The 22,291-nt window shown below is 49.2% G+C and overlaps 1 protein-coding gene across 1 annotated transcript in view; it reads right to left on the reverse strand.

Annotated features, from left to right (window-relative positions):
• Nucleotides 1–22,291, reverse strand: part of SDK2 (sidekick cell adhesion molecule 2) — a 309,965-nt gene that overhangs the window by 122,835 nt on the left and 164,839 nt on the right. Inside the window, exons 3-4 of the mRNA XM_023211918.2 lie at nt 16,325–16,431; nt 124–271 (exon numbers count right to left, since the gene is read on the reverse strand). Coding sequence (XP_023067686.1) covers nt 124–271; nt 16,325–16,431 — 255 coding nt within the window. The remainder of the gene's footprint in view (nt 1–123; nt 272–16,324; nt 16,432–22,291) is intronic.

A 22,291-nucleotide genomic window follows, 5' to 3' on the forward strand; every position in this document is an offset into this window, starting at 1 on the left:
CCCACAGGAGCTGAAAGGAGCTTCTGCACAAATGCCCTCTTCTGCATTCAGGAGAGTCTTTGGCCCCAAACCTCCTCCCCCAGGCCCCCCTCCCCTCCCGTCCCCCCAGAGTGGTGCACTCACATGCGGCCGCTGGGCGGGATCTTGCGGCCGTCCCGGAACCAGGTCACCTGTGGCCGGGGAAAGCTGGCGATGCGCGGGGCATGGATGACAGCTGCTTCTCCGTGGGAGACGCTCTGGTGCTTCTCGCCCTCCTCAAAGCTCCCCATGTCTGCAGCCGGGACAACGGCAGTAGGATCAGGGGCGGGAGGTCAGCCTCAGGGACTGCCCAGCTCCCAGGTTGGGAGTGGTGGCCATGGACGGAGAATTTGGGGCAGACAGGATGACCACAGGGAAGGGGGACACCTTGCTCGGGCCACCCCATTCTCTGTCTCACCACTAGTACCCTGCCCTATGCTACTGTCTCTATTCACATCCCTATCTCCTTCAATCAGCCAATTCATCCAACCACCCTGAGAGGTTGGTCATCATTTCACACGTTTTACAATGGAAAAAACTGCTCAAACGGGCTCAGAGAGGTCAGTTAACTTGTCTAAGGTCACCCAACTAGGAAGAGACAGAGTCAGAATTTGAACTCAGACCTCAAACCCTGGAGTCAGGCTATGTAGCCCCTCCTCCCCGGCCCTACAGTGTGGCCTTCAGCGCGGTGGGGGTTCCTGTGTGAGGTGAAGGGCAGGTTTCCGTGCCCTTTCAGGGAGAGAAGCGTGGGCATGCTGAGAGAATGGGGTCTTAGATGCTTGCAAATGGGGGCAGACAGCGTTTCTCTCCTGCGCCTTGGGTGTGTAGTGTGTAGTGTGTGAGTTTGTGTGTATGTGTGAACATACACACCATATTGCTCTTTTAAAACATGCCACCCCCTTGGCAGATAAGGAGGGGAACATTCATCCTGGCTCCGTCAGCCAGGAGGTAAGCAGAGAGCAGAGGAGACACGGGCAGGAAACTCTTCAGCCAGCCTGCCTGCCTGCCAGGGTGGGACAAGGGGGTAGGGAGACACACAGAGGCTTGGAGATAGGGTTTGGGAAGGGGTATTTGTGTCTCTACTACACCCCTGAAAATTAATGGACATCCTTGTTACTTCGAGTGTGGCCCATGGGCAGGTGCCTAGGCACCACACCTGGGCACCTGTCAGAAATGCAGTCTCAGGCCCCCCAAGACCTGCTGGATCAGAAGCAGCATTTTAGCTAGACGCTTGGCAAGTGTGTCCCTGTTCAACTGCGAGAAGCATATTATTTGTCTCAAACTTGACTCTGTGTCGGAACCACCTGTACAATTAAAAAATGCTGATGGGAGCCTCACCCCCAAAGCTTCTGATGTCACTGGTGTGGAGGGTGGGGATGGGAGACATTCCACAGCATTACATCTTTCTCTCTTTCTTTCTCTCTCTCTTTCTTTCTCTCTCTCTCTTTCTTTCTCTTTCTCTTTCTTTCTTTTCTTTCTTTCTTTCTCTCTCTCTCTTTCTCTTCCTCTCTCTCTCTCTTTCTTCCTTTCCCTTCCTTCCCTCCTTCCTCCCTCCCTCCTTTCCTTCCTTCCTTCCTTCCTTCCTTCCTTCTTTCTTTCCTTCCTTCCTTCTTTTTTTTTTTTTTTGATGGAGTCTCACTCTGTCACCCAGGCTGCAATCAGCCAAGTGCAGTGGTGCGATCTCGGCTCACTGCAACCTCTGCCTCCCAGGTTCAAGTAATCCTCCTGTCTCAGCCTCCTGAGTAGCTGGGATTACAGGCACCCGCCACCACGCCCAGCTAATTTTTGTATTTTTAGCAGAGACGGGGTTTCACCGTGTTGGCCAGGCTGGTCTTGAACTTCTGACCTAAAGTGATCTGCCCGCCTCGGCCTCCCAAAGTGTTGGGATTACAGGCGTGAGGCACCACGCCCAGCCTGCATCACCCAAAGCCATCACTAGGATGTGCCTCAATCTGTGCACAGAATTCCTACATGCAGAAAGATTTCACACTGCTGACTTACAGGCCTTTGTTTCCCCATTGCCCAGCAGACCCCTCCCTTACTAAGGGGGCCGCATCCTAAGCCTCCCGGTCCCCTCCTACTGCATTGGGTGTTATTTCTCAACTCATCTAAGACCACTGACTCTTCTTCCTCTCCTTCTACCAGGAGTTCTCCAACTGGGCTGCACCTTACAATCCTTGAGGGGCCTTTAATATTCCCAGAGGTGAGAATCTCTTGGGGTATGTGGGCTGACCTCAGTATTTGTTTATTATTATTTTAGAGACAGGGTCTCGCTCTATCATTCAGGCTGCAGTACAGTGGAGTGATCATGGCTCACTGCAGCCTCGACCCCTCGGGCTCAAGCAATCCTCCTGCCTCAGCCTCCTGAGTAGCTGGGACTACAGGTGTGTACCACCATGCCTGGATAATTTTATCTTTAATAGAAATGAGGTCTTGCTATGTTGCCTAGGCTGGGCTGGAGCTCCCAAAGTGTTGGGATTACAGGCGTGAGCCACTGTGCCCAGAGCAGACCTGAGTATTTCTAAAGCAGCTCAGGTAGTTCCAACATGAGCCAAGGCTGAGTTGGGTGGGTCTCAGAATCTCCTGAGACTTGGCAAACTCACAAAGGTGCTCACCAGTCTCCTTCCCTCCCAGGCATCCCCCAGGGCACAGAAAGGCCCTACTTCAACCCATCTGACTCTCTGAGTACCTGATTCACTCTCTTGGTTTGCAGATTCTGCTGCACAATTGTTTGAGAATGCGGGCCTACAAGTTCATTTCCCAAAGCCTTAGTCTTGATTCTCTTTCCAGCCACGCTGGCTCCTTGGCGGCTTCACCTGGCCTAATGGTTTGACCACAGTCTTCCTGCAAATGACACTTGTGCCTTCTGCTCTGGCTCTGCCCTGATCTCTGAGATCCAATTTCCAACAGTCTATTGGGCATTTCTCCAAGGAGAGCCCTCCATCACCTCCTTGCCAAGCTCTTCTTGCATCCTAAGTTCTGTTAAAATCTCCCCTCGCCTGGGCGTGGTGGCTCACACCTGTAATCCCAGCACTTTGGGAGACTGAGGCAGGCAGATCATGAGGTCAGGAGTTCGAGACAACCCTGGCCAACATGGTGAAACCCCGTCTCTACTAATAATACAAAAATTAGCCGAGCATGGTGGCACATGCCTGTAATCCCAGCTACTTGGGAGGCTGAGGTAGGAGAATCCCTTGAACCCGGGAGGCGGAGGTTGTGGTGAGCAGTGAGCCAAGATCTGGCCATTGCATTCCAGCCTGGTGCAACAGGAGCGAAATTCCATCTCAAAGAAAACAAAAACTAAAGCAAAAAAACTCCCTTCATGCCCTGCAAACCCAATTACCTAAGCTCAAATCCCTGGAGCCTTTGGTGGCACTTTCTTTTCCTGCCCCCACCAAGCCTTTCGACTCCTCCTCTGGGACATTACTGTAATTTACCAAGGGCCTTCTGGTTCCTCCAGCCTTGCCAACGGGCTGTCCCCTTACTCCAGCTACACAGACCCTGGGCATGCCTCCTACCTCCAGATTCCCTCCTGTCCATCTTACACACAGCTCTTGATTAGTTTTTCTCGGAGCCTCTGGGAACTCCTCACTGCCCTGGGAAAGTCTAAATTCCCTGGCCTTGACTCAAAGTTCTTCCCTAATCTGACCCCAACAACCTTTCTTGCCTTCATGCCCATACCATGTCCTGCCACCTCCCACCCCACGGCCTATATTTTGGCTAGGCCACTGCCTGGAATGTCACCAGAGCAAGCCAAGAGTCACCGAGGCACCATGATTCTACAGTATCCTGGAAGGATATAGTCAATTAAGTGTTTCAAAAGATCAAATCTGCTGTTGGCTTCCTTGTTCTACACTTGGTAGGCAGTGTGTGTAATGGTAAAGGCTTTGGAGTTTTTATACCTGACTTCAAATCCTAGTTCTGTTGTTCTGTTACTCATTAGCCATGATGCTGGGTAAATTTCTTTCTTTTTCTTTTTTTGTAGAGACACAGTCTCGCTATGTTGCCCAGGCTGGTCATGAACTCCTGGCGTAAAGCTCTCACCTCGGTCTCCCAAAGCTTTGGGATTACAGGCATAAGCCACTGTGCCCAGCCAGGGCAAAACTTTTGACTTCATCAAGCCTTACTTTCCTCTTCTATAAAATGGAGTTAAGAAGGGCTCCTTCCTCATAGGTTGTACTATTTCATGAGATGATATGTGTATGTCAGGCTATGTCTCTCCAAGGATGGCTGCATCAATATTGCTACTATTCACATGCTCTTTTTACAGTGTGATGGACATTCCTCTCTCTGACAGATGGGGCGTAGGTCCCTTCCCCTTGAATCTAGGGATCTTGTGACTATTTGACCAGTAGAATGTGCAGGAAGTGATGCCGTGTGACTTTTGAGACTAGGTCATTGAAAGGATACAGCTGCCACCTGGCTCTCACTCTTCATACTCGCCCTTGGAATCCAGCCACCATGTTGTGAGGAAGCTCAATCTAGCTGAAGCAGATGTGGGAGCAGCCCACACAGAGAGGAACTGAGGTCCCCAGATGACAGCTAGCATCAACGCTGGACATGTGAACAAACAGGTGTGCCCTGAGAGGACTTCAGCCCCAGCCTTCAGCCCCAGACCGAGCCCCAGCTGAGGCCTCAGTCATCCCAGCATACAGTCAAGCTGCCCTTGCTATCTCTGTCCAGATTCTAGAGTCACAGGGTCTGTGAACATGATAAATGATTGCAGTATACCATTATGTTTTGGGGTAATTTGTTACATAGCCATAGAAACTAGAAGAGTAGAGAAAAATGTTAAAAAATTGTATCTAATATTTGTAGTGTTAAAATATTGGAAGCCTACACGTTTTTCACAGTTTAGTTTAAACATCACCTCCTCAATGAAGTTTACCCAAAACCATTCAAATAGAATTCAAAAACAGAGTGGTTGAGCACTTACCCTACCCTGAACTTCTTTCTAGGTAGATTTCCCATGCATTATCTCATTTAATCCTTACAATAACATGACAAGCTCAATTTAAATAAATACACATTTTTAGTTGTTTATTAATTTCCATTACTTGGCTCTGTCTATAAAAAAATTACATCAATGAATCACATTGATTTCAGTTCTTAAAATAATTTTATCTACTTAAAAAACTTTTCACAGAACTCAGAAGATATATTTGAACAATTTAAAGCAATTTTATGGTAATAGTGTTTCTTTCTCCTCTCTAGTTTTATTAGCTCCATTTTGCCAGTGAGGAAATGAAGGCTCATGGAGATCGAGTGGCTTATGCAGCTGTGAGCACTGAGGGCCAGGCCCAGTCCATGTTCACCCCGGCCCTCCCCATGCTGTCCCTCCCTGCCTCCTTCCTGAGTTGCATCCTGCATTGCAATCCTGCATACACATTCTTTATCTCTTTCTATAGATGCTAGGCCTTGAGAAGCAGTCACATTCAGAAGCAAATCCCGACAAGACATCTGGGCCTGTGCCCTGCACACAGTACTTTGTCAATTCACTCAATGCCAGCATTCACCCCTTCCCTATGGAGCCCCTACTGTGGGCCAGGTAGGCTCTGGGGTAGGCACTGAAGAAAGACCTAACGCCTGCCCTCTTGGAGCTACCAGTCTGGTCAGGGAGAAAGTAATAAGTGAATCAACCCACAAGCAAACGTTTGGTGATGTCTATGACAACTGTTGAAAAGGATGGAATGAGGTTCTTCATGAGAGGAATAGCAGGAGGAACTACTTTAGACTGGGAGATAGGTGAGGCTTTTGTTAAGCTGAGTAGGTATTCCCTAGGGGTGTATATGGGAATGGGAGGGGAAGTGTGTGATGGCTCAGAGGTAGGAGAGAAGGGATTCACAGAGGAAATAAAAGAAGGCCAGTGGGGCAGTGCCATGGATTTGTTCAGTGGATGGATGGATGTTTGGATGGATGCATGGAGGGATAGAAGGTTGTATGGGGGAATGGGTGAATGGAGGAAAGAATGGAAGAATAGACGGAGGGATGGGTGGATGAATGGAGGAAGGGCAGAGGAATGGATGGTTGTATGTACATTTGTATAGTAGTATGGCTATTGTATGTATATATGCTTACATGTATGTCTGTATATTTGGATGGTGGGATGGATGGTGTGTTTGCATGTATGCATGTACGTTTATATGGTGGGATGGATGGTTGTATGTAGCTATGTTTGTATGTACATGTTTGTATGATGGAATGGATGGTTGTATGTTTACATGTATGCATATATTATTGGTGGGATGGTTACATATGCATGCATGTTTACATGCATGCATGCACATGCTGTGGGATAATGGTTGCATGTATGTTTGTATGTATGCATGCATGTTTGTATGATGTGATAGATGGTTGCTTATGTGCATATTTACATGAATGTGTGCATGTATGGTGGGATGGATGGTTTATACATGATTGCATGCATGCATGTTTGGTGGGATGTATAGTTGCATGTATGTTTACATATATGTGTACATGTATAGTGGGATGGTTGTATTATGTACAAGTGTCTATGGTGGGAGACATGGTTGTATGTATGTACATTTACATGTATGTATATTTGTATGGTGGGATGCATGGTTGTGTGTTTATGTGCATGTGTGCATATGCGGTGGAATGTATGTATGTATGCATGTACATATGTTTTATGGTGGAATAGATGGTTGTATGCATGTATGTTTACATGTGTGAATATATTTAGGGTGGGATGTCCATATATGGATGCATTTGGTGGGATGGTTTATATATATGCATGTTTACACGTATGCATGCATGCTTACATGTATGGATGCATTGTGGTGGGATGAATGGTTTTATGTTTGTATGCATGCATGTTTGTATGGTGAGATGGGTTGTGTGTATGCATGTTTACATATATATGCCTATATCATGGGACAAATGTATGTACATGTTTGCATGCATGTATGTATGTGTGGTGGAAGGAAGGTCGTATGTATGCATGTACATAAGTTTGTATGGTGAGGTGGATGGAAGCAGGCAGGGCACAGCTGGCCTTGGTCCAGGTTCTGCAGTTGTCTCTTTCCCCCACTTCTCCACTCCAACATCTTCCCACCTCACTGTGGTTCTCAGGCCCCAAGGCCCCCACAGTCTTTCCATTGTAGTTTGTCCAATGTTCTTCTTGATCTGCCCAGGGAGCTCCTTGTTGAGCAGGCCATGGGTGAATGCATCCATACATACATATGTGTGTGTATATGCCCCACCCGCACAGCCATGTATGCACTGAACCACAGCAGCAAGAGGCTGCTAAGAGGGGGTCTGTTCAGCCAGACAGTGCAGGAGTGCAGGCTAGAGGCAAGAAGGGAGGGTGGAGACAATGATGGTGATGATGGAGGCTGAGGCCCCAGGATGCCCTGGGAAAACTCATTCACACTAAGGCAAAAACAGTTAAGGGCTTGCCACACTGACTCCCCGAGGTACCTGCTTGCTAATATGCCGTGTTATGCCCTGCAGGGCTGATCCAACATTCTCAAGCAATTCCCGCAAGAGCAAAGAAATGCAGACCTGGGGCACAGTAGAAGGTGCTAAAAATTATTCTGATGTCTTTGTCATATCTTAAAAGGCCTTGTAAAGTGTGCATTCCACTTCAGAATATATTTCTTGCTTTTATGTGTTTATTTTAAAAACACTTTAAAATCATGAAATATGTCATGCATACAAAAGAGCAAATATAATTATATGTATAGTTTAAAGAAGAATAAAATAAACACTCCTACACCTACCTCCCAGCTGAAGGCCTAGAACACTAACAATACCTTTCCCCTACCCAGGATCTCCTCCGCTCCCCCGCACCAGGTGATTTTTCTCCTGAATATTGAGGCCATGTGGCTTTGCTTTCCTTTCACGTTTCCTTTCCTAGAGCAACCTTAAACAATTTGTGGTCAGTGTAGTCTGTTTTTAAACATTTTACACCTGGGAATATTCTGTATGTAGTCTTCTGTGATTTGCATTTTTGTGCAACATTTTTTCTGGAGAGGCTCCATCCTGGTCCTTGCCCTTCATTGAGTCATTTTCATGGCTGGATGGAATTCCATGGATCACGCCTGGTTTGCTTTTGGTGCTTTGCTTGTCCTGCCAAGAGCAGTCTCACAAAGGCTAAGAGAATCTCTAAGCTCTGCGGCTAGAAATGGAATTGTGGGTTGTGGGGTTATACACACATTCATTTTACTAACAACGTTTGCATAAACTCCAATTGGTATCAATTTACCAACTTGACACGAGCAGACATGTGAGTTTCCACTAACACTTGGTGTTGTTAGACTCTGGTCTCTGCCAACCTGGTGGGCATGGAATGGTACTCTGTTGTGGTTTCATGTGTTGTTTATCATGGAAACAAAGCTGCTCACTTCAGATCACTTCATGCCTCTGCCCCCAGTCACCCATGACTTCTCTCTCATTCTGAGTAGCATTGTGATATGGTTTGGATTTGTGTCCCCACCCAAATCTCACCTTGAATTGTAATAATCCCCATGTGTCCAGGGTAGGACCAGGCAGAGATAATCGAATCATGGGAGTGGTTCCCCCATACCGTTCTCGTGATAGTGAGTTCTCACGAGATCTGATGATGAGAGGGCACAAGCCCTCTTGCCTGCCGCTATGTAAGACGTGACGTTGCTCCTCATTCACCATGATGGCGAGGCCTCTCTAGACATGTGGAACTGTGAGTCAATTAAACCTCTTTCCTTATAAATTACCTAGTCTTGGGCATGTCTTTATTAGCAGCTTGAGAACAGACTAATACACATCCAAAGCACTGACCACAGCTTGGAATGCTGGGATCTGTCCCCAAAGTGTCACCTTCCAGCCTTACTGTCTTCCACTTTCTGCTTCCCCACTCCACTTCAACAACTACCTGGCCTCAGACATCCACGTCCTCAGGGCCTTTGCACCTGCTGTTCTGACCTGGAATGATCTCCTCCTCTGTCTGCATGGTTCACCCCCCACAACCTTCCTTTGAGACTGTATTCCATATCACCCCCTCCCAATGGCCATCATCCACCATCATATCAAATAAGACCCATGTCCTATCCTCCAAACCTCTCGCCCAGCTTCATCTCTCCTTAGAACACTTTAGTTTTTGTCATGGACCTTATCTATAACCTATATATTATATATTCACCTTTTAACTTTTGTTTCTCTTGCTACTTTTCTTCGAGAGAAGAGATGTGTGTCTTGGGTTTGTCTCACATTATGTCCCCACTGCCTGAAACAGTGCTTGGCATATGGGGGTGTGCAGCAATGATAATTGTCTCCTGAGTGATTTGAATACTCAGGTAACATGAGTGCTCCAGAAAGACATAATAATGTTACCAGGAACTGTCACCTGGCCCCTAAGCATCCTGCATTCAACACCCACACCTCAGATTGAAAATGAAGAGAAACAGGCATATGGGTGGCATTTTAGGATTACCCCTAGCCCACGTGACAGCAGGCTTGTTCCCCTCCAATTGTCTTTTGCAGGAGTGGCTGCCAAGCCGCCTGGTAGGAAGGAAGCTGGCCAGCCTCCCAGGATGGGGCAGGCGCTCTGCCCTGCTGTGGGTGTGTGTGTGCGTGGGTTTGGTGCTGGAGTGGATGGTTTCAAGTCTGAGCCCCACAGATGAGGGCTGGGGAGAGGGATCAGGAGGTCTCGCCCAGGGGAGAAGAACACAGAGATACCCTCAGGACCTGGATGTGGTGAAACGCTGGCTCAAGGGCCTCTGTCGCCTCCGGAAGGCTCTCCCAACCCTCTCAACCATTCACCCACATGCTGAATGCTGGAAATTTATGGGGACTTAAAAAATACAAAGAAGAGACTCCGGGTGGGGACAGGAAGGGGCTGGGGAGGGGGAAAGATGTTTTATTGACTTCCCCTTAATTGCTGTAATTAAAAACATGTAAAGAATCCTTTTTTAACGACTTTGCCATTATCATTAGTTGTTAGCACAGCTGCCTTATTAATTTCTCATTAGAACCCAATTCACAGTCCTCTTTGGGAAGGGGGCTGGGTGCCAGGGGTCGACCAGCCTGGCTCCACGATCTGGCTCCATGATCGGAGAACTGGCTGCTTAGGGCCCCAGGAGAAGTCCTTGTCACCCCAGGAGGCATGAACAGCCAAGGATGGAGGGGCAGTTGGGAGAAGTGACCATACCCCACCCCCTCTCAGAACTGTGTGCCATCTGCGTGTGTGTAAGGAGACAGACGGATAGGCAGACAGGCAGCTGCAGCAGGCCTGAAGCGCAGAATCCTGGGAAGGCCTCAGGACCGGGGTAGGGAGAGGGGACTAACGTGCTGAGGGTGAAAAATTTAAGGAGGCACCCACTCTTGGGGTCATGCAAGTATGGGGTGAGCACTTGAGAATGAGCACCTCCTTAAATTGGGCACCCTCAGAGCCTAGTTTGCCCCAGCCTAGTCCAGCCCTGGAGAGCAGGAGTAGAGAGGGCGGCTAGGCCTGTATCTACTTAGGTAGACAGATTCAAGAAAGTTGTTTCTTCCAGGACACCTTTCCTGGCTGACCTAAATTCTATTTCTCCCTGAGTGCCGTCCAGTCTGGGAACCCGTTGCAATGGTTTGTGTGCGTTGATTTGTTAATCCTTTCAACCACTCATGTAAGTAGGTACTCATAGTGGCATCCTTTTATACACAATGAAAACCAAAGGCACAGAGAAGTAACTTGCCTAAGGTCACTTGTGGGAGGTGAGTCAGGATCTAAACCCAGGGCTCACAGCTGGGGCCATGGCTACACCCTGCCAGGCAGAAGAAGGTAGAGGGTGGAACTGCCAGCTGTGGAACGGGAACTATGGGGGTATTCTGCAACCTCTCTGAGCCCCAGTTTGCCCCTCTTTTGTTCCTCAATCGATTTGCCTTCTAACCTCTCAGACCTGTCTTGGGAGCCCATAGAAGAAAGACATTTACACAATGGCACAGCAGGATGGATTGTTCTGGAAGCTCCGAGGAAGCCCCCTTAGGCTCTGCATCAGGATGGGGCAGCTCTGGGCTTCTTTGGGGGGCAATTCTCTCCAAGCTGGGCCCCACGGGGTCATGACCCTGAAGGTCACTTTAACCATATTAACATCAGAACTGAAATGATCTCATTTTACAGATGGGAAAACTGAGGCCCAGAGAGCGGAAGGGAGATGCCCAAAGTTCCAAGCTAGTCAGTGCCTTGGTTGGGGCTAGAATCCATGTATTTGGACTTCCATCCCCAAGACATGCCGTTATTTCAGGCATAAGGGCCACGCCCAGCACACAGAAGAACCCTGGAGCTCTGTGTAGGTACTTTGCATCTACTCACCCTGCTGAGAGCAAGGAAAACCATGTGACTGGTAAAGCCGACCCCACCCTACCCACTGGCGCTAGACATTCACCCTAGGTGGGAGACCGCGTGCGTTTGCAGAGCCATTTGGACACGGATTATTACAGCCCAGGGTTGTCCCTGATTCTGTCTGAACTCTGACCCCAGCAGCTCACCCTCACCCTCCTCCCACACACCCAATTTTGATGTTTCTCTTCTTGTCCTCAAGCAGCTGAGTGGGGCTGTTTTGGAATCAACCAGTCATGGGTTCAAATCCAGGTTTTTCCGAACTATGTGACTTAGACAAGGTGTGTCACCCGGCTGAGCCTCGGTTTCCTCATCTGCAACATGGAGATGGGGACTTGTACTCTGCAGACTGGGATGAGAACCAGTGTGCCCTTCCCAGCACAGTGACCCTCGGGACGAGCACTGTTGTCAGAATGGTTTTGCCAAGTGCTGTGTTTAGAATCCCAGGGAAGTGGGGCTGGGACGGAGGAGTCTTCAGCTTCTACAGCTAGAGAGGGCGGCACCTCTGGGATGAGGCCAGTGTGTCCAGCAAGGGCATGCATGGGGGACACGTGTTCCTCTCCTTCCCATCCTGGCTGGATGGAACCTTCCTTAGCTTGTCAGGAACTGCGTTCTTCTCGAGGGCCGGAAGGACTTTCTAGGGCTTCTCTAACTTCCTGGCTTTAGGGCCCAAAGGGCCGTGGACTGTGGTTCCCACTTTACAACATTATGGACGAAACAGCTTCACACCTGCAGAGTCGTGTGCAGTAGCAGAGGCAGCTTCCCAACGCTGGTTTCAGGGAGCTGCAGCTGGTGGACAGGGGGAGGTTAACCTGGGTCTCTCTCTCTGCTCCCCCTTCAGCCACTCCAAAGGGTCCCATTCCTGTGCCAGGAGCCTTACCCACATGTGCACAGCTTGGCAGCACAGCATGGCCCTGGTGGAACTCAGTGACATCCATGGTCTGAACCATGTTTGGGGGCACCTGGAGCTCTGGGGCTTTGAGCGGGCTGCCGGAACAGGGCAGGAACCCCACTGAGGTAGTGGAGGGGGCAGGGCCTGGCTGGCAGGATGGCACCGGGGAAGGTGCCAGCCTGCTGCATTTTGCTGGGACAGCATTTGCTGAAGGCTATTCTGCTCTGTGGCTGCTTCTCTACTTCCTTAAAGTGATAATATAGATTACTAGTTGTAGCAGTCACTCCCACTGACACAGGGTGCACTGTGTGGGAGCTGGCTAGGCGCTCTGGCACATACGAGCTCAATAAATCCTTCCAATGAGCCTAGGAGGTTGATATTAGTAATATATTTTATGGATGAAGAACCTGAGCTGGGGGTGAGGCTCAGAGAGGTACAGTCACTTCCCTGGGGTCACACAGCAATCCAGGACAGAGCAAGGATGTGAATGTGGTCTGTCTGACTCCAAAGTCCTCCCTTTTTATTTATTTTATTTTATTTATTTATTTTTGAGATGGACTCTCATTCTGTCACCCAGGCTGGAGTGCAGTGGTGCAATCTCAGTTCACTGCAACCTCTGCCTCCCAGGTTCAAGCAATTCTCCTGCCTCAGCCTCCTAAGTAGCTGGGACTACAGGCACATGCCAGCATACCCAGCTAATTTTTTGTGTTTTTGTTTTTGTTTTTTGTTATTTTTAGTAGAGACGGGGTTTCACCATGTTAGCCAGGATGGTCTCAATCTCCTGACCTTGTGATTTGCCTGCCTCGGCCTCCCAAAGTCCTAGGATTACAGGTGTGAGCCACTGTGCCTGGCCTTATTTTTATTTTTTATTTTCGAAATGGAGTCTCACTCTTTCACCCAGGCTGGAGTGCAGTGGTGTGATCTTGGCTCACTGCAACCTCTCCCTTCTGGGTTCATGCGATTCTCCCGCTTCAGCCTCCTGAGTAGTTGGGATTACAGGCACATGCCACCATGCCCAGCTAATTTTTGTATTCTTAGTACAGACGGGTTTCACCATTTTGGCCAGGCTGGTCTCGAACTCCTGACCTTGTGATTCGCCTGCCTTGGCCTCCCAAAGTGCCGGGATTACAGGCGTGAGCCACCGCTCCTGGCCAGTCCACTCTTTTTATTAAGCCAAACTGCCTGTCATGGTGATGAGCCTCCAGCCTGCCAACACTGTAAGGCACTGCCTGCAAAGCCCTTTCACTGTCGCTCTGGAGCTCAGCAACTCCCTGGATCTCAGAAGCTCCCTCTTGAGTGAGGTCCCCATATGTCACTGCCACTGAGGGTCATCACTGCCAGCATCACCTAGTGTGGTCCAGGGCCCTTTGAACCTGCAGTGTGGGGAAGGGGAAGCTCAGGGTACCCCCATCCCCAGGGTCTGTGCCTGGGGAGAAATGTCAGGCAGGTGTCAGGGTGTCAGGCAGCACAAGTCCCCTTCCATCTGCTTCTCATGGCCTAGAAATGCCCAGAGGGCAGGGCCCAGGTCTGTCTGAGCCCTTCTCTGCAGCACCCAGGAAATACCAGGAGCTTTGCCCGTGATCAGGGCTCCCTGCTCGCTTGCCCTGCAGATGGGCCTGGTCACATCCCTCCCCCAGTGTGAAGGCAGAAGGACACCTGTGGGTCCAGGGGAAGGGACTACACACGTGTCTGGCCTGGTGTGGAGGGAGCTCCCCCCACACTGAGTTTGTGCGTATGTGGGAAGGAGTTTGCGTAAGAAGGAGGGTCAAGGAGCTGAGTCTGGGCTCAGGGATTCCTATCACAGCCAAGGAAAGAAGCATTTCAGCCACAGAAACCCTGACCTCCCTTCCTTTCTCTCTTTGATTGGCACAGCCAACCCCGGGGAAGCTGTGCCATTTCATCTCAGGGGCTCTCAACTCCAGAAAGTTTCTACTGTCTCCTATGAGAGGGCTTGGAACTTACCACCTACCCCCACCCCACGGCCTGGACTAAATGGCATCCTGGATGGCATTTGCAACTGTGCGTGCACACACACGCACAGGTTCTGGCCCAGACACAGGTAAACAAAGAGGCAGGTTACTCCAGACATGCACATCTGAACAGGTAACCACTACGTGTATGTGCACACACTTGCACATACTCGAATGCACACACATGGATACATGCAATGCAAGGGCACACATTTGCACCCACTCACACTCATGCTTACAGCACACATGTTCTCTCAAATACACAGGTGAGAGGCAGACTGGCAACAGAAACATATACCCAAGCACACATGCATGCATGCAAACACACACACACAAATATCCTTGTGCACACACCTGCACATATACACACTCATTCTTTCCCAGACACATGTGAACAAAAAGGCCAACCAACCCAGACACAGACATTTGCACATACCCATGCACACACACTGGCACACACTCATGCACACACACATGCAGTCTCTGGAGCCTCAGCCACAGCTTCTCCCTGCCCCCTGGACTCTCAGCACTGACTAAGCGAAGCTCCCAGAGAGCCCTCCAGCCGGCTGACAGCTGCCTGAGATCCATCACTTTAATTTAGGGCTTTTTCTGCTCCTTGGAGTAAGTTGAGTTGCCGTTAGTGCTGATTTATGGGGACAATCCATCCTCCACTTTTGATTACGGTTGTTTTCCGTAATTATCATAAACACTTTTTGCCTCACTTGAGATTTTCTTTTAGATTTCTCTCCTGCACTCTTTAAATAGCAAGCTCTCTCCTGTGCTCATTTAGAAGCATGCCCCCATGTGCTCCAGATGAGACGGTGCCTTAAAAAAAATTCAGGCCTCTCTAAGGATTGCCACCCTCTCATGTCCCACAGTACCACTTCTCCTCCTAGGAAAATCCAGAATGAAACAGCCCATAATGAGCCTCATTTCTAGAAGACAGCAGATATTTGAGGAAGCGGGGACAGGGCTGGGAAGGGGACACTGGGTCTTGGGGGAAGAGTGTTGGTTGGTGCTCTAGGACCCTGGCCCCTGAGATGCCCTGCGGTTCTTCGGAAGCTGTCGTCCCTTCCTCATTGGAGGGAGATCCTCTAGAATTGGCGGCACTGGGGAGAAGGCCGTTACGCACAAAGGCTTGGTGAGGGCCTCCCACTTCATTCTCTGCCCCCCAGCCTTTCTGTGAACCCTGATTCATTCTTCATTCTCCCCTTCCTCTTGGAGTTTCAGCACTCACCATGAGGCACCTCCCAGCACCCCTGGAAGACCACAGGGACCCCCAGGCTGTTATCACGCCAGAATTGAGCAAGTTGGAGGATAGAAAATAAAAGTCCTACTGGGCACGGTGGCTCACACCTGTAATCCCAGCACTTTGGGAGGCTGAGGTGGGCAGATCACTTGAGGTCAGGAGTTGGAGACCAGCCTGGCCAACATGGTGAAATCCTATCTCTATCAAAAATACAAAAAATTAGCGGGGTGTGGTGGCACATGCCTGTAATCCCAGCTACTCGGGAGGCTGAAGCAGGAGAATCACTTGAACCTGGAAGCAGAGGTTACAGTGAGCCAAGATTGCACCACTGCACTCCAGTCTGGATGACAGAGCGAGACTCCATCTCGAAACAAAAACAAAAACAAAATAAAAGTCATGGAGGCCCTGGGAAGTCTGCTGAGAAGAGGGTTGTAGCTGGAGAGGCTCAGAGTGGCCGTTCTGAAGATGCCCCTTCCCAGGTGTGAGGTGGACGACAGAGGAGACACTTGAAGCAGGTGCAAGGCCCTTTTTTGAAACACAAATCAGCTGGTACCATTTAAAGGCCACAGACGCAGCCACCCTTGTCTAAAATCAATGAAAAGCACCAGGGAGCTCTTGGCTCTCAGGATACGTTGTGGGGTCACCAGGGTCAGCAGATTTGCATGATACTTACAGTTGCATGACCTTGGAGGGGGCCTGCTACCTCTCTGGGCCTTGGTTCTACCAACTGTAAAATGAGGTCGCTGGCTGGAAGGGGCACTGTGGGCACTCTGGGTATTGATGGCCATGATGGGATCTGGCTCTGCCCAGGATGTGGCTGGTGGGTGCCACCCTGGCAACACAGTTCCCCCCTGCCCCCGGGTCCCCATTGTACTCACAGGCCACCTGGACCTCGGTCTGCCGCTGCAGCAGGGCGCCCATTCGGTTCCGCACGATGCAACGGTAGAAGCCAGCGTGGGTGCGGTCCAGGCTGGTGATCATATATCTACGGACAGATGAGACAGCCAGTGAGCAAGTCAGGCAGCTGCAGGGGTACAGAGGTCAGACTGGGCTCAGAGGTCAGAGGTTGCCAGGTCACCCTCTTTTGGAATAAGAGTACCAGGGAACTCTTGACTCTCTGGCCATGTCATAGGATCACACAAAGGTCTTTATCAATAAATAGGAGCGTTCCTCCTAAAGCCAATGAGGCCTTTACTCATTCGCCTGGGAATTAGCCTGCACTTCTCCAAGCACAGAAGGTGCTATACCCAAATCCTTGACCCTGACCCTAGGGCTGTGTCAGCTCTGTTGGAAGCAGCTTCTCTCCCTCACCTGTGACTCACATGACTGAGAAAGGTGGGGGGAATTTTTTTTTTTTTTTTTTTTCCTTGCACAGGACTGTGCTATATTAGTTGAAATGGATGGAGGTGACAGAGACAGGGAAATTTACATGTTTTCCCAAATGCTCAGTATCATTCCTTCCTTAAAATTATAGACAGCCCCCGATATGGTTTGGCTCTGTGTCCCTACCCAAATCTCCTCTTGTAGCTCCCATAATTCCCAAGTGTTGTGGGAGGAACCTGGTGGGAGATAATTGAATCATGGGAGTGGGTCTTTCCATGTTGTTCTTGTGATAGTGAATAAGTGTCATGATCTGATGGTTTTATAAGGGGGAGCTTCCCCGCACAAGTCCTCTCTCTTTGCCTGCTGCCATCCATGTAAGATGTGACTTGCTCCTCCTTGCCTTCTGCCATGATTGTAAGGGCTCCGCAGCCACATGGAACTGTGAGTCCATTAAACTCTTTCTTTTGTAAATTGCCCAGTCTCAGGTATGTCTTTATCAGCAGCATGAAAACGGACTAATAATACAGCTCCACTGCTGCTTTTGGGCTGGTGGGGTTGGGCAGAGCCTTCTGAACAAGACAGGCCAGTGTTCTGTGGGCTCTGGGGACAGGACGCGGGACTCCAGGCTGGCCCCTTGAAAGCCCACTCCAGAAACACTTGTTACCTGCAGAGCAGCAGACTCTGGCATTGGGGGGCAGGCAGTTGGGAGCAGGTGTATGTGCACTCACCTGGCTGAGAGGCAAGGAGGAGGCAGGTCAGTGAGAGGAGCTTCTGACAGTAGGACAGGAGTGGATGGAGGGGACTGGGGACCAAGGTCTAGTTCCCCGGGTTCACCCTTGGTGGTCACCTTTACCATCCCTAGGCAATGGTCCCACAGGACCCTCAGAGGAAGAAGGGATGTCCTAGGATGTCTCTCCCCAATTCGTGGGTATTCTAGGGTTTGCCCAGCTGACCTGGTGGACAAGTTCCTTGATGCCTGCCTCTAGGGTATCTCTAGGTATGCCAACCCTGGGATGCAGCAGCCTTATTCCCAGGAGATGCCAGTTTTGTTTTATTAATACATGAGATCTGGCTAGGGCCTGTCATCATCATCATCTTCCCAAGAATGAAACAACCGCCACCCCTTCCAGAGCACCATCTCTGCATCAGACACTGTGTTAAGTACTTATCATACGTTTCTTCATTTCACACAGCAGTTCCCAGCCTATTGAATATCATGAACCAGTAACACTTAAAAAAGTGAGACCAACATGAGACAGTGAACTTCTTGCTTTGCCAAGATTATGAAAACAAACCAACCAGAAGGCAAACAGACAAATAATCAGGCAACAACAACAAAAACGCTTAAAAAGGGATAATATTAAAAAGTGCCAGGAAGAGAAAAATAAACAGAAACGGTCAGCATTTAGTTTAAAAAGGACATTTCTGAGACGACAAAAAACCGCTCATCTCAGCATAAAGTCATTTTAAAAACTTTTTTCCTCCTTTATATTAAAAAAACTTTTTAAAAAAAGAGATGGGGGGTTTTCTATGTTTCTCAGGCTGATCTTGAATTCCTGGGCTCAAGTGAGCCTCCCTCCTCTGCCTCCCAAAGTGCTAGGATTACAGGCGTGAGCTACCGCACCCAGCCAATTTTTAACACATCTTTAAACTTAAATTTTACACAAAGCCCACTACCCTAGCCTGACTTTTATGAGGGCAGTTGCAAACTGTCATCGGTCAGCATGTGAGAGCCTATGACTTAATCTCCACACTAACCCTAATAGCACCTTCCTTCTAGAGGTGGAGAAGTTAAGGCTTAGAAATATCTTGTCAGTAACCTGTAAGTTTCACACACTGTAAGAGGCACAGTCCCACGGAGCCTTTCAGACTCTAAGCCTGGCTGTGAAGCTGAGGTCACATCCCAAGGGCCCCACCCTCCATCCTGGGTCCGTGCAGGCCTGACTCATAACTGGCCATGTGCCAAGTTCGCTCCGGCTCTGCAGCATTTTCCAGAACCTTCTGGCTGCCCAAGCCCCTTATCTCTGCCACCGGCTGCAGCTCTTATCTGTCTCTTGCTACTGTGCGCAGCGTGATGGCGGGGAGAGAGCAGTGCCCAAGCTCTGGCAAATCTCTCTTCCTCCTTTCACCTCATCTTCAAATCCACCCTCAGCCCTCTCTCCTGCTTGCTTCCCATCTCTCCTGAGGTGAGGGGAGGCCACTGTGGGGGAACTGTCTGGGTCTCTAAAGTGATGGGGTGACCCTAGAAAGGAGATGGAAGAAGAGATGGGCTGGAAAAGCTCTCTGCCTTTGGAAATGGAATCAGATGTTATTACAAAGCACCAGAGAGAGGAAAAGAAATAGAAATGGCTGATAAACTCATGAAAAGATGCTCGACTTCCTTCATAGTGAAAGAAATTCCAATTAAGACGACAAGACCATGTTTGCCTACCAGAGAGTCCAAGATTTCAGGTGTGGTCAAACCCAGTGTTGGCAGGAGTGGGGAGGAGGGGAAGGTATACCCACAGGACTGTTGGTAGTACTGGAAATTGGCCCAGCCTTTGGGAAAAAGTCTGCGAAATTTAGAATATGCCAGCTCTTTGACTCAGAGGTTGTGCTCCTAGGAGCTCGCCTTTTATTTATTTATTTATTTATTTATTTATTTATTTGAGACAGTCTCACTTTTTTGCCTGGCTAAAGTGCAATGGTATGATCTTGGCTCACTGCAGCCTCCACCCACCAGGTTCAAGCAATTCTCCTGCCTCAGCCTCCCAAGTAGCTGGGATATAGGCACCTGCTACCACACCTGGCTAATTTTTGTATTTTTAGTGGAGATGGGGTTTTACTATGTTGACCAGGCTGGTCTCGAACTCCTGACCTCAGATGATCCACCCACCTCGGCCTCCCGAAGTGTTGGGATTACAGGTGTGAGCCACCGCTCCCAGCCCAGCGAGCTGGCCTTTTAGATACACTAGCAACTATGTGACAAAAAAAATATGTGCAAGGATGTTCACTGTAGCATTTGCTTGCCATCACAGAGACAAACAAACAAAAGCTGGAAGCAAACTAAACGTCCATCAAAATGGAATTGGATCAATAAATGATGCGGCAGCCACAGAATGAACACGTGTATGAAAGGAGGTAGGAAGGTGTCCAAGACATACAGAGGATAGAAAGAAAGAACTGGAGAGGAGGAGAAGGTTTGTGAATAAAAGCACGCAATAGCAAGATGCTAAACAATCTCATAGTTGACTGTTAGGAACAAGAATGATAATATATTCTTATCAGTTGCTATTCATTATACAGGCTACCAAATCCTTAATGTTTGACATCATACACACTGGTCTAATAAAAATCCCTGCACTTTGGGAGGCGGAGATGGGCAGATCACTTGGAGTTCAAGACCAGCATGGCCAGCATGGTGAAACCCCGTTTCTACTAAATATACAAAAATTAGCCGGGTGTGGTGGTGAACGCCTGTAGTCCCAGCTATTTGGGATGTTGAGGCAGGAGAATCGCTTGAACCCAGGAGGCAGAGGCTGCAGTGAGCTGAGATTGCACCACTGCACTCCAGCCTGGGCGACAACGACTCCATCTCAAAATAATAATAATAATCATCATAATTTAAGTTTGTTGCAAAAATGCAAGAAAAAGTACAGAAAAGTGTGACGACATGATGCTATTTGCTATAATGCCATTTGGGTAAATTGAAATAGTATATATATATTTCTGAGTATGTGTGTATACAAATACACAAGCACAAACACACACACTTATAACTACACAAACACACTGGGATAGGCATAAAATTTTTTCAAGATGGATACTCCAGAATGTGTTATCTCCCTTTTGGGAGAGTTACCCGGGATAAGGAGGGAGGAAACTTCTATTTTTTGATTTTATGTCTTTCTATGCCATCAGACTTTTCTTTATCGTATGCATATATTGCTTTTATTTTAAAAATAAAATAAAAAGATGCACGTTGTGCACATAATTTAAGCATACATTATAAAAAAGGCACCAGGGGCTCATTGGATCTGGATTTGTTTGCTGATGTCAGTGAAGCGTGGTGAAATTTAAACTTTAATAAAAGCCCGGCCGGGCGCGGTGGCTCAAGCCTGTAATCCCAGCACTTTGGGAGGCCGAGACGGGCGGATCACGAGGTCAGGAGATCGAGACCATCCTGGCTAACATGGTGAAACCCCGTCTCTACTAAAAAATACAAAAAACTAGCCGGGCGAGGTGGTGGGCACCTGTAGTCCCAGCTACTCTGGAGGCTGAGGCAGGAGAATGGCATAAACCCGGGAGGCAGAGCTTGCAGTGAGCTGAGATCTGGCCACTGTACTCCAGCCTGGGCGACAGAGCGAGACTCCATCTCAAAAATAAATAAATAAATAAATAAATAAAAGCCCATTTCTTTTTTATTTTATAATTTTTATTTTTTAGAGACAGGGTCTCATTTTGTCACCCAGGCTGGAGTGCAATGGCGAGATCCTAGCTCACTGTAACTTCAAACTCCTGGGCTTAAGCGATCCTCCTGCCTCAGCCTTCCAAGTATCGAGGACTATGTCTATTTGCTTCAGCCAGGAACCCCCAGGTCCCAGTTACGGCCTAATTAGGGCCAGGAGGAAGGCCCATGGGGTGCGGGCCCCTCCTCTCCCCCAGGCTGCTCTCTGTCCCCCTCTGTGGTTGAGGGCAGGTACTCCCTGCCCCAGCAGTGCGGGTGCAGCCTCTCTCCCGCTCCTCCGCCTCCGTCTCTTTGGGCTGTCTCTTTGGTGCTCCCTGCCTGGGAGACCTATTTCTGGCTTGTAGGCAACATTATTTAAAGTAACAGTTCCGCCCACTGCCTTTCCTACCAGGGAAACCCACTTCACTCCACCCAAATTGCAGCTCTCGTCTCCCTGCCTCCCAGGCGGGTGGAAGAGGCATTTGGCCAACTTCTCGGTTTGCGAGTCCAGCGCACTGTAAGCATCTCCGATAATGACAGTAACAGCACTCATTATCCCCATCGCGCTCCCTCCTGGGCCACCAAGACACACTCAGCCCGCAGCTCTGCCTGCCCCACTCACCCGTAGCTGCCAGCCCAGCATGAAACTGGCTGAGTCCAGCCCCATCCAGGTCACCCCGGGGGCGGCGGATGGATGAAATGGCTCCCGGAGGAGCAGCAGGGCCGGAGCTGAAGCGTCCGCACCCGGTCCACTCAAGAGGAAGTGCAGCGTTGGAGAAGGCACCAGCACTTCCACATCAGGGGGACTTACACTTGACTTTCACTTCTGTTCTTTCTTAGATGTGTGGCCCAGGCAAGTTATGGGACCTTGCAAGCCTCAGTTTCCCTATCTGTAAAATGGGAATAATGATGGCCATCTTTGATGTGAACATCCAGAGAGGCCGTGGATACAAATGCCTGCACAAATGCTTGCCAAGTGAAGAGGCAAATGTAAGAGCCATTGGCGGGGAGGCTCAGAGAGGAGGACTAAGAGGGTGAGGCAGGGTCTTCCCCCTAGAGTGGGGATCCTCTAGGGGCTTCAGCCAAGCACTAAGGG

Source organism: Piliocolobus tephrosceles, chromosome 16 (genome assembly GCF_002776525.5).
Source record: "Piliocolobus tephrosceles isolate RC106 chromosome 16, ASM277652v3, whole genome shotgun sequence".
NCBI classification, from domain to species: Eukaryota; Metazoa; Chordata; class Mammalia; order Primates; family Cercopithecidae; genus Piliocolobus; species Piliocolobus tephrosceles.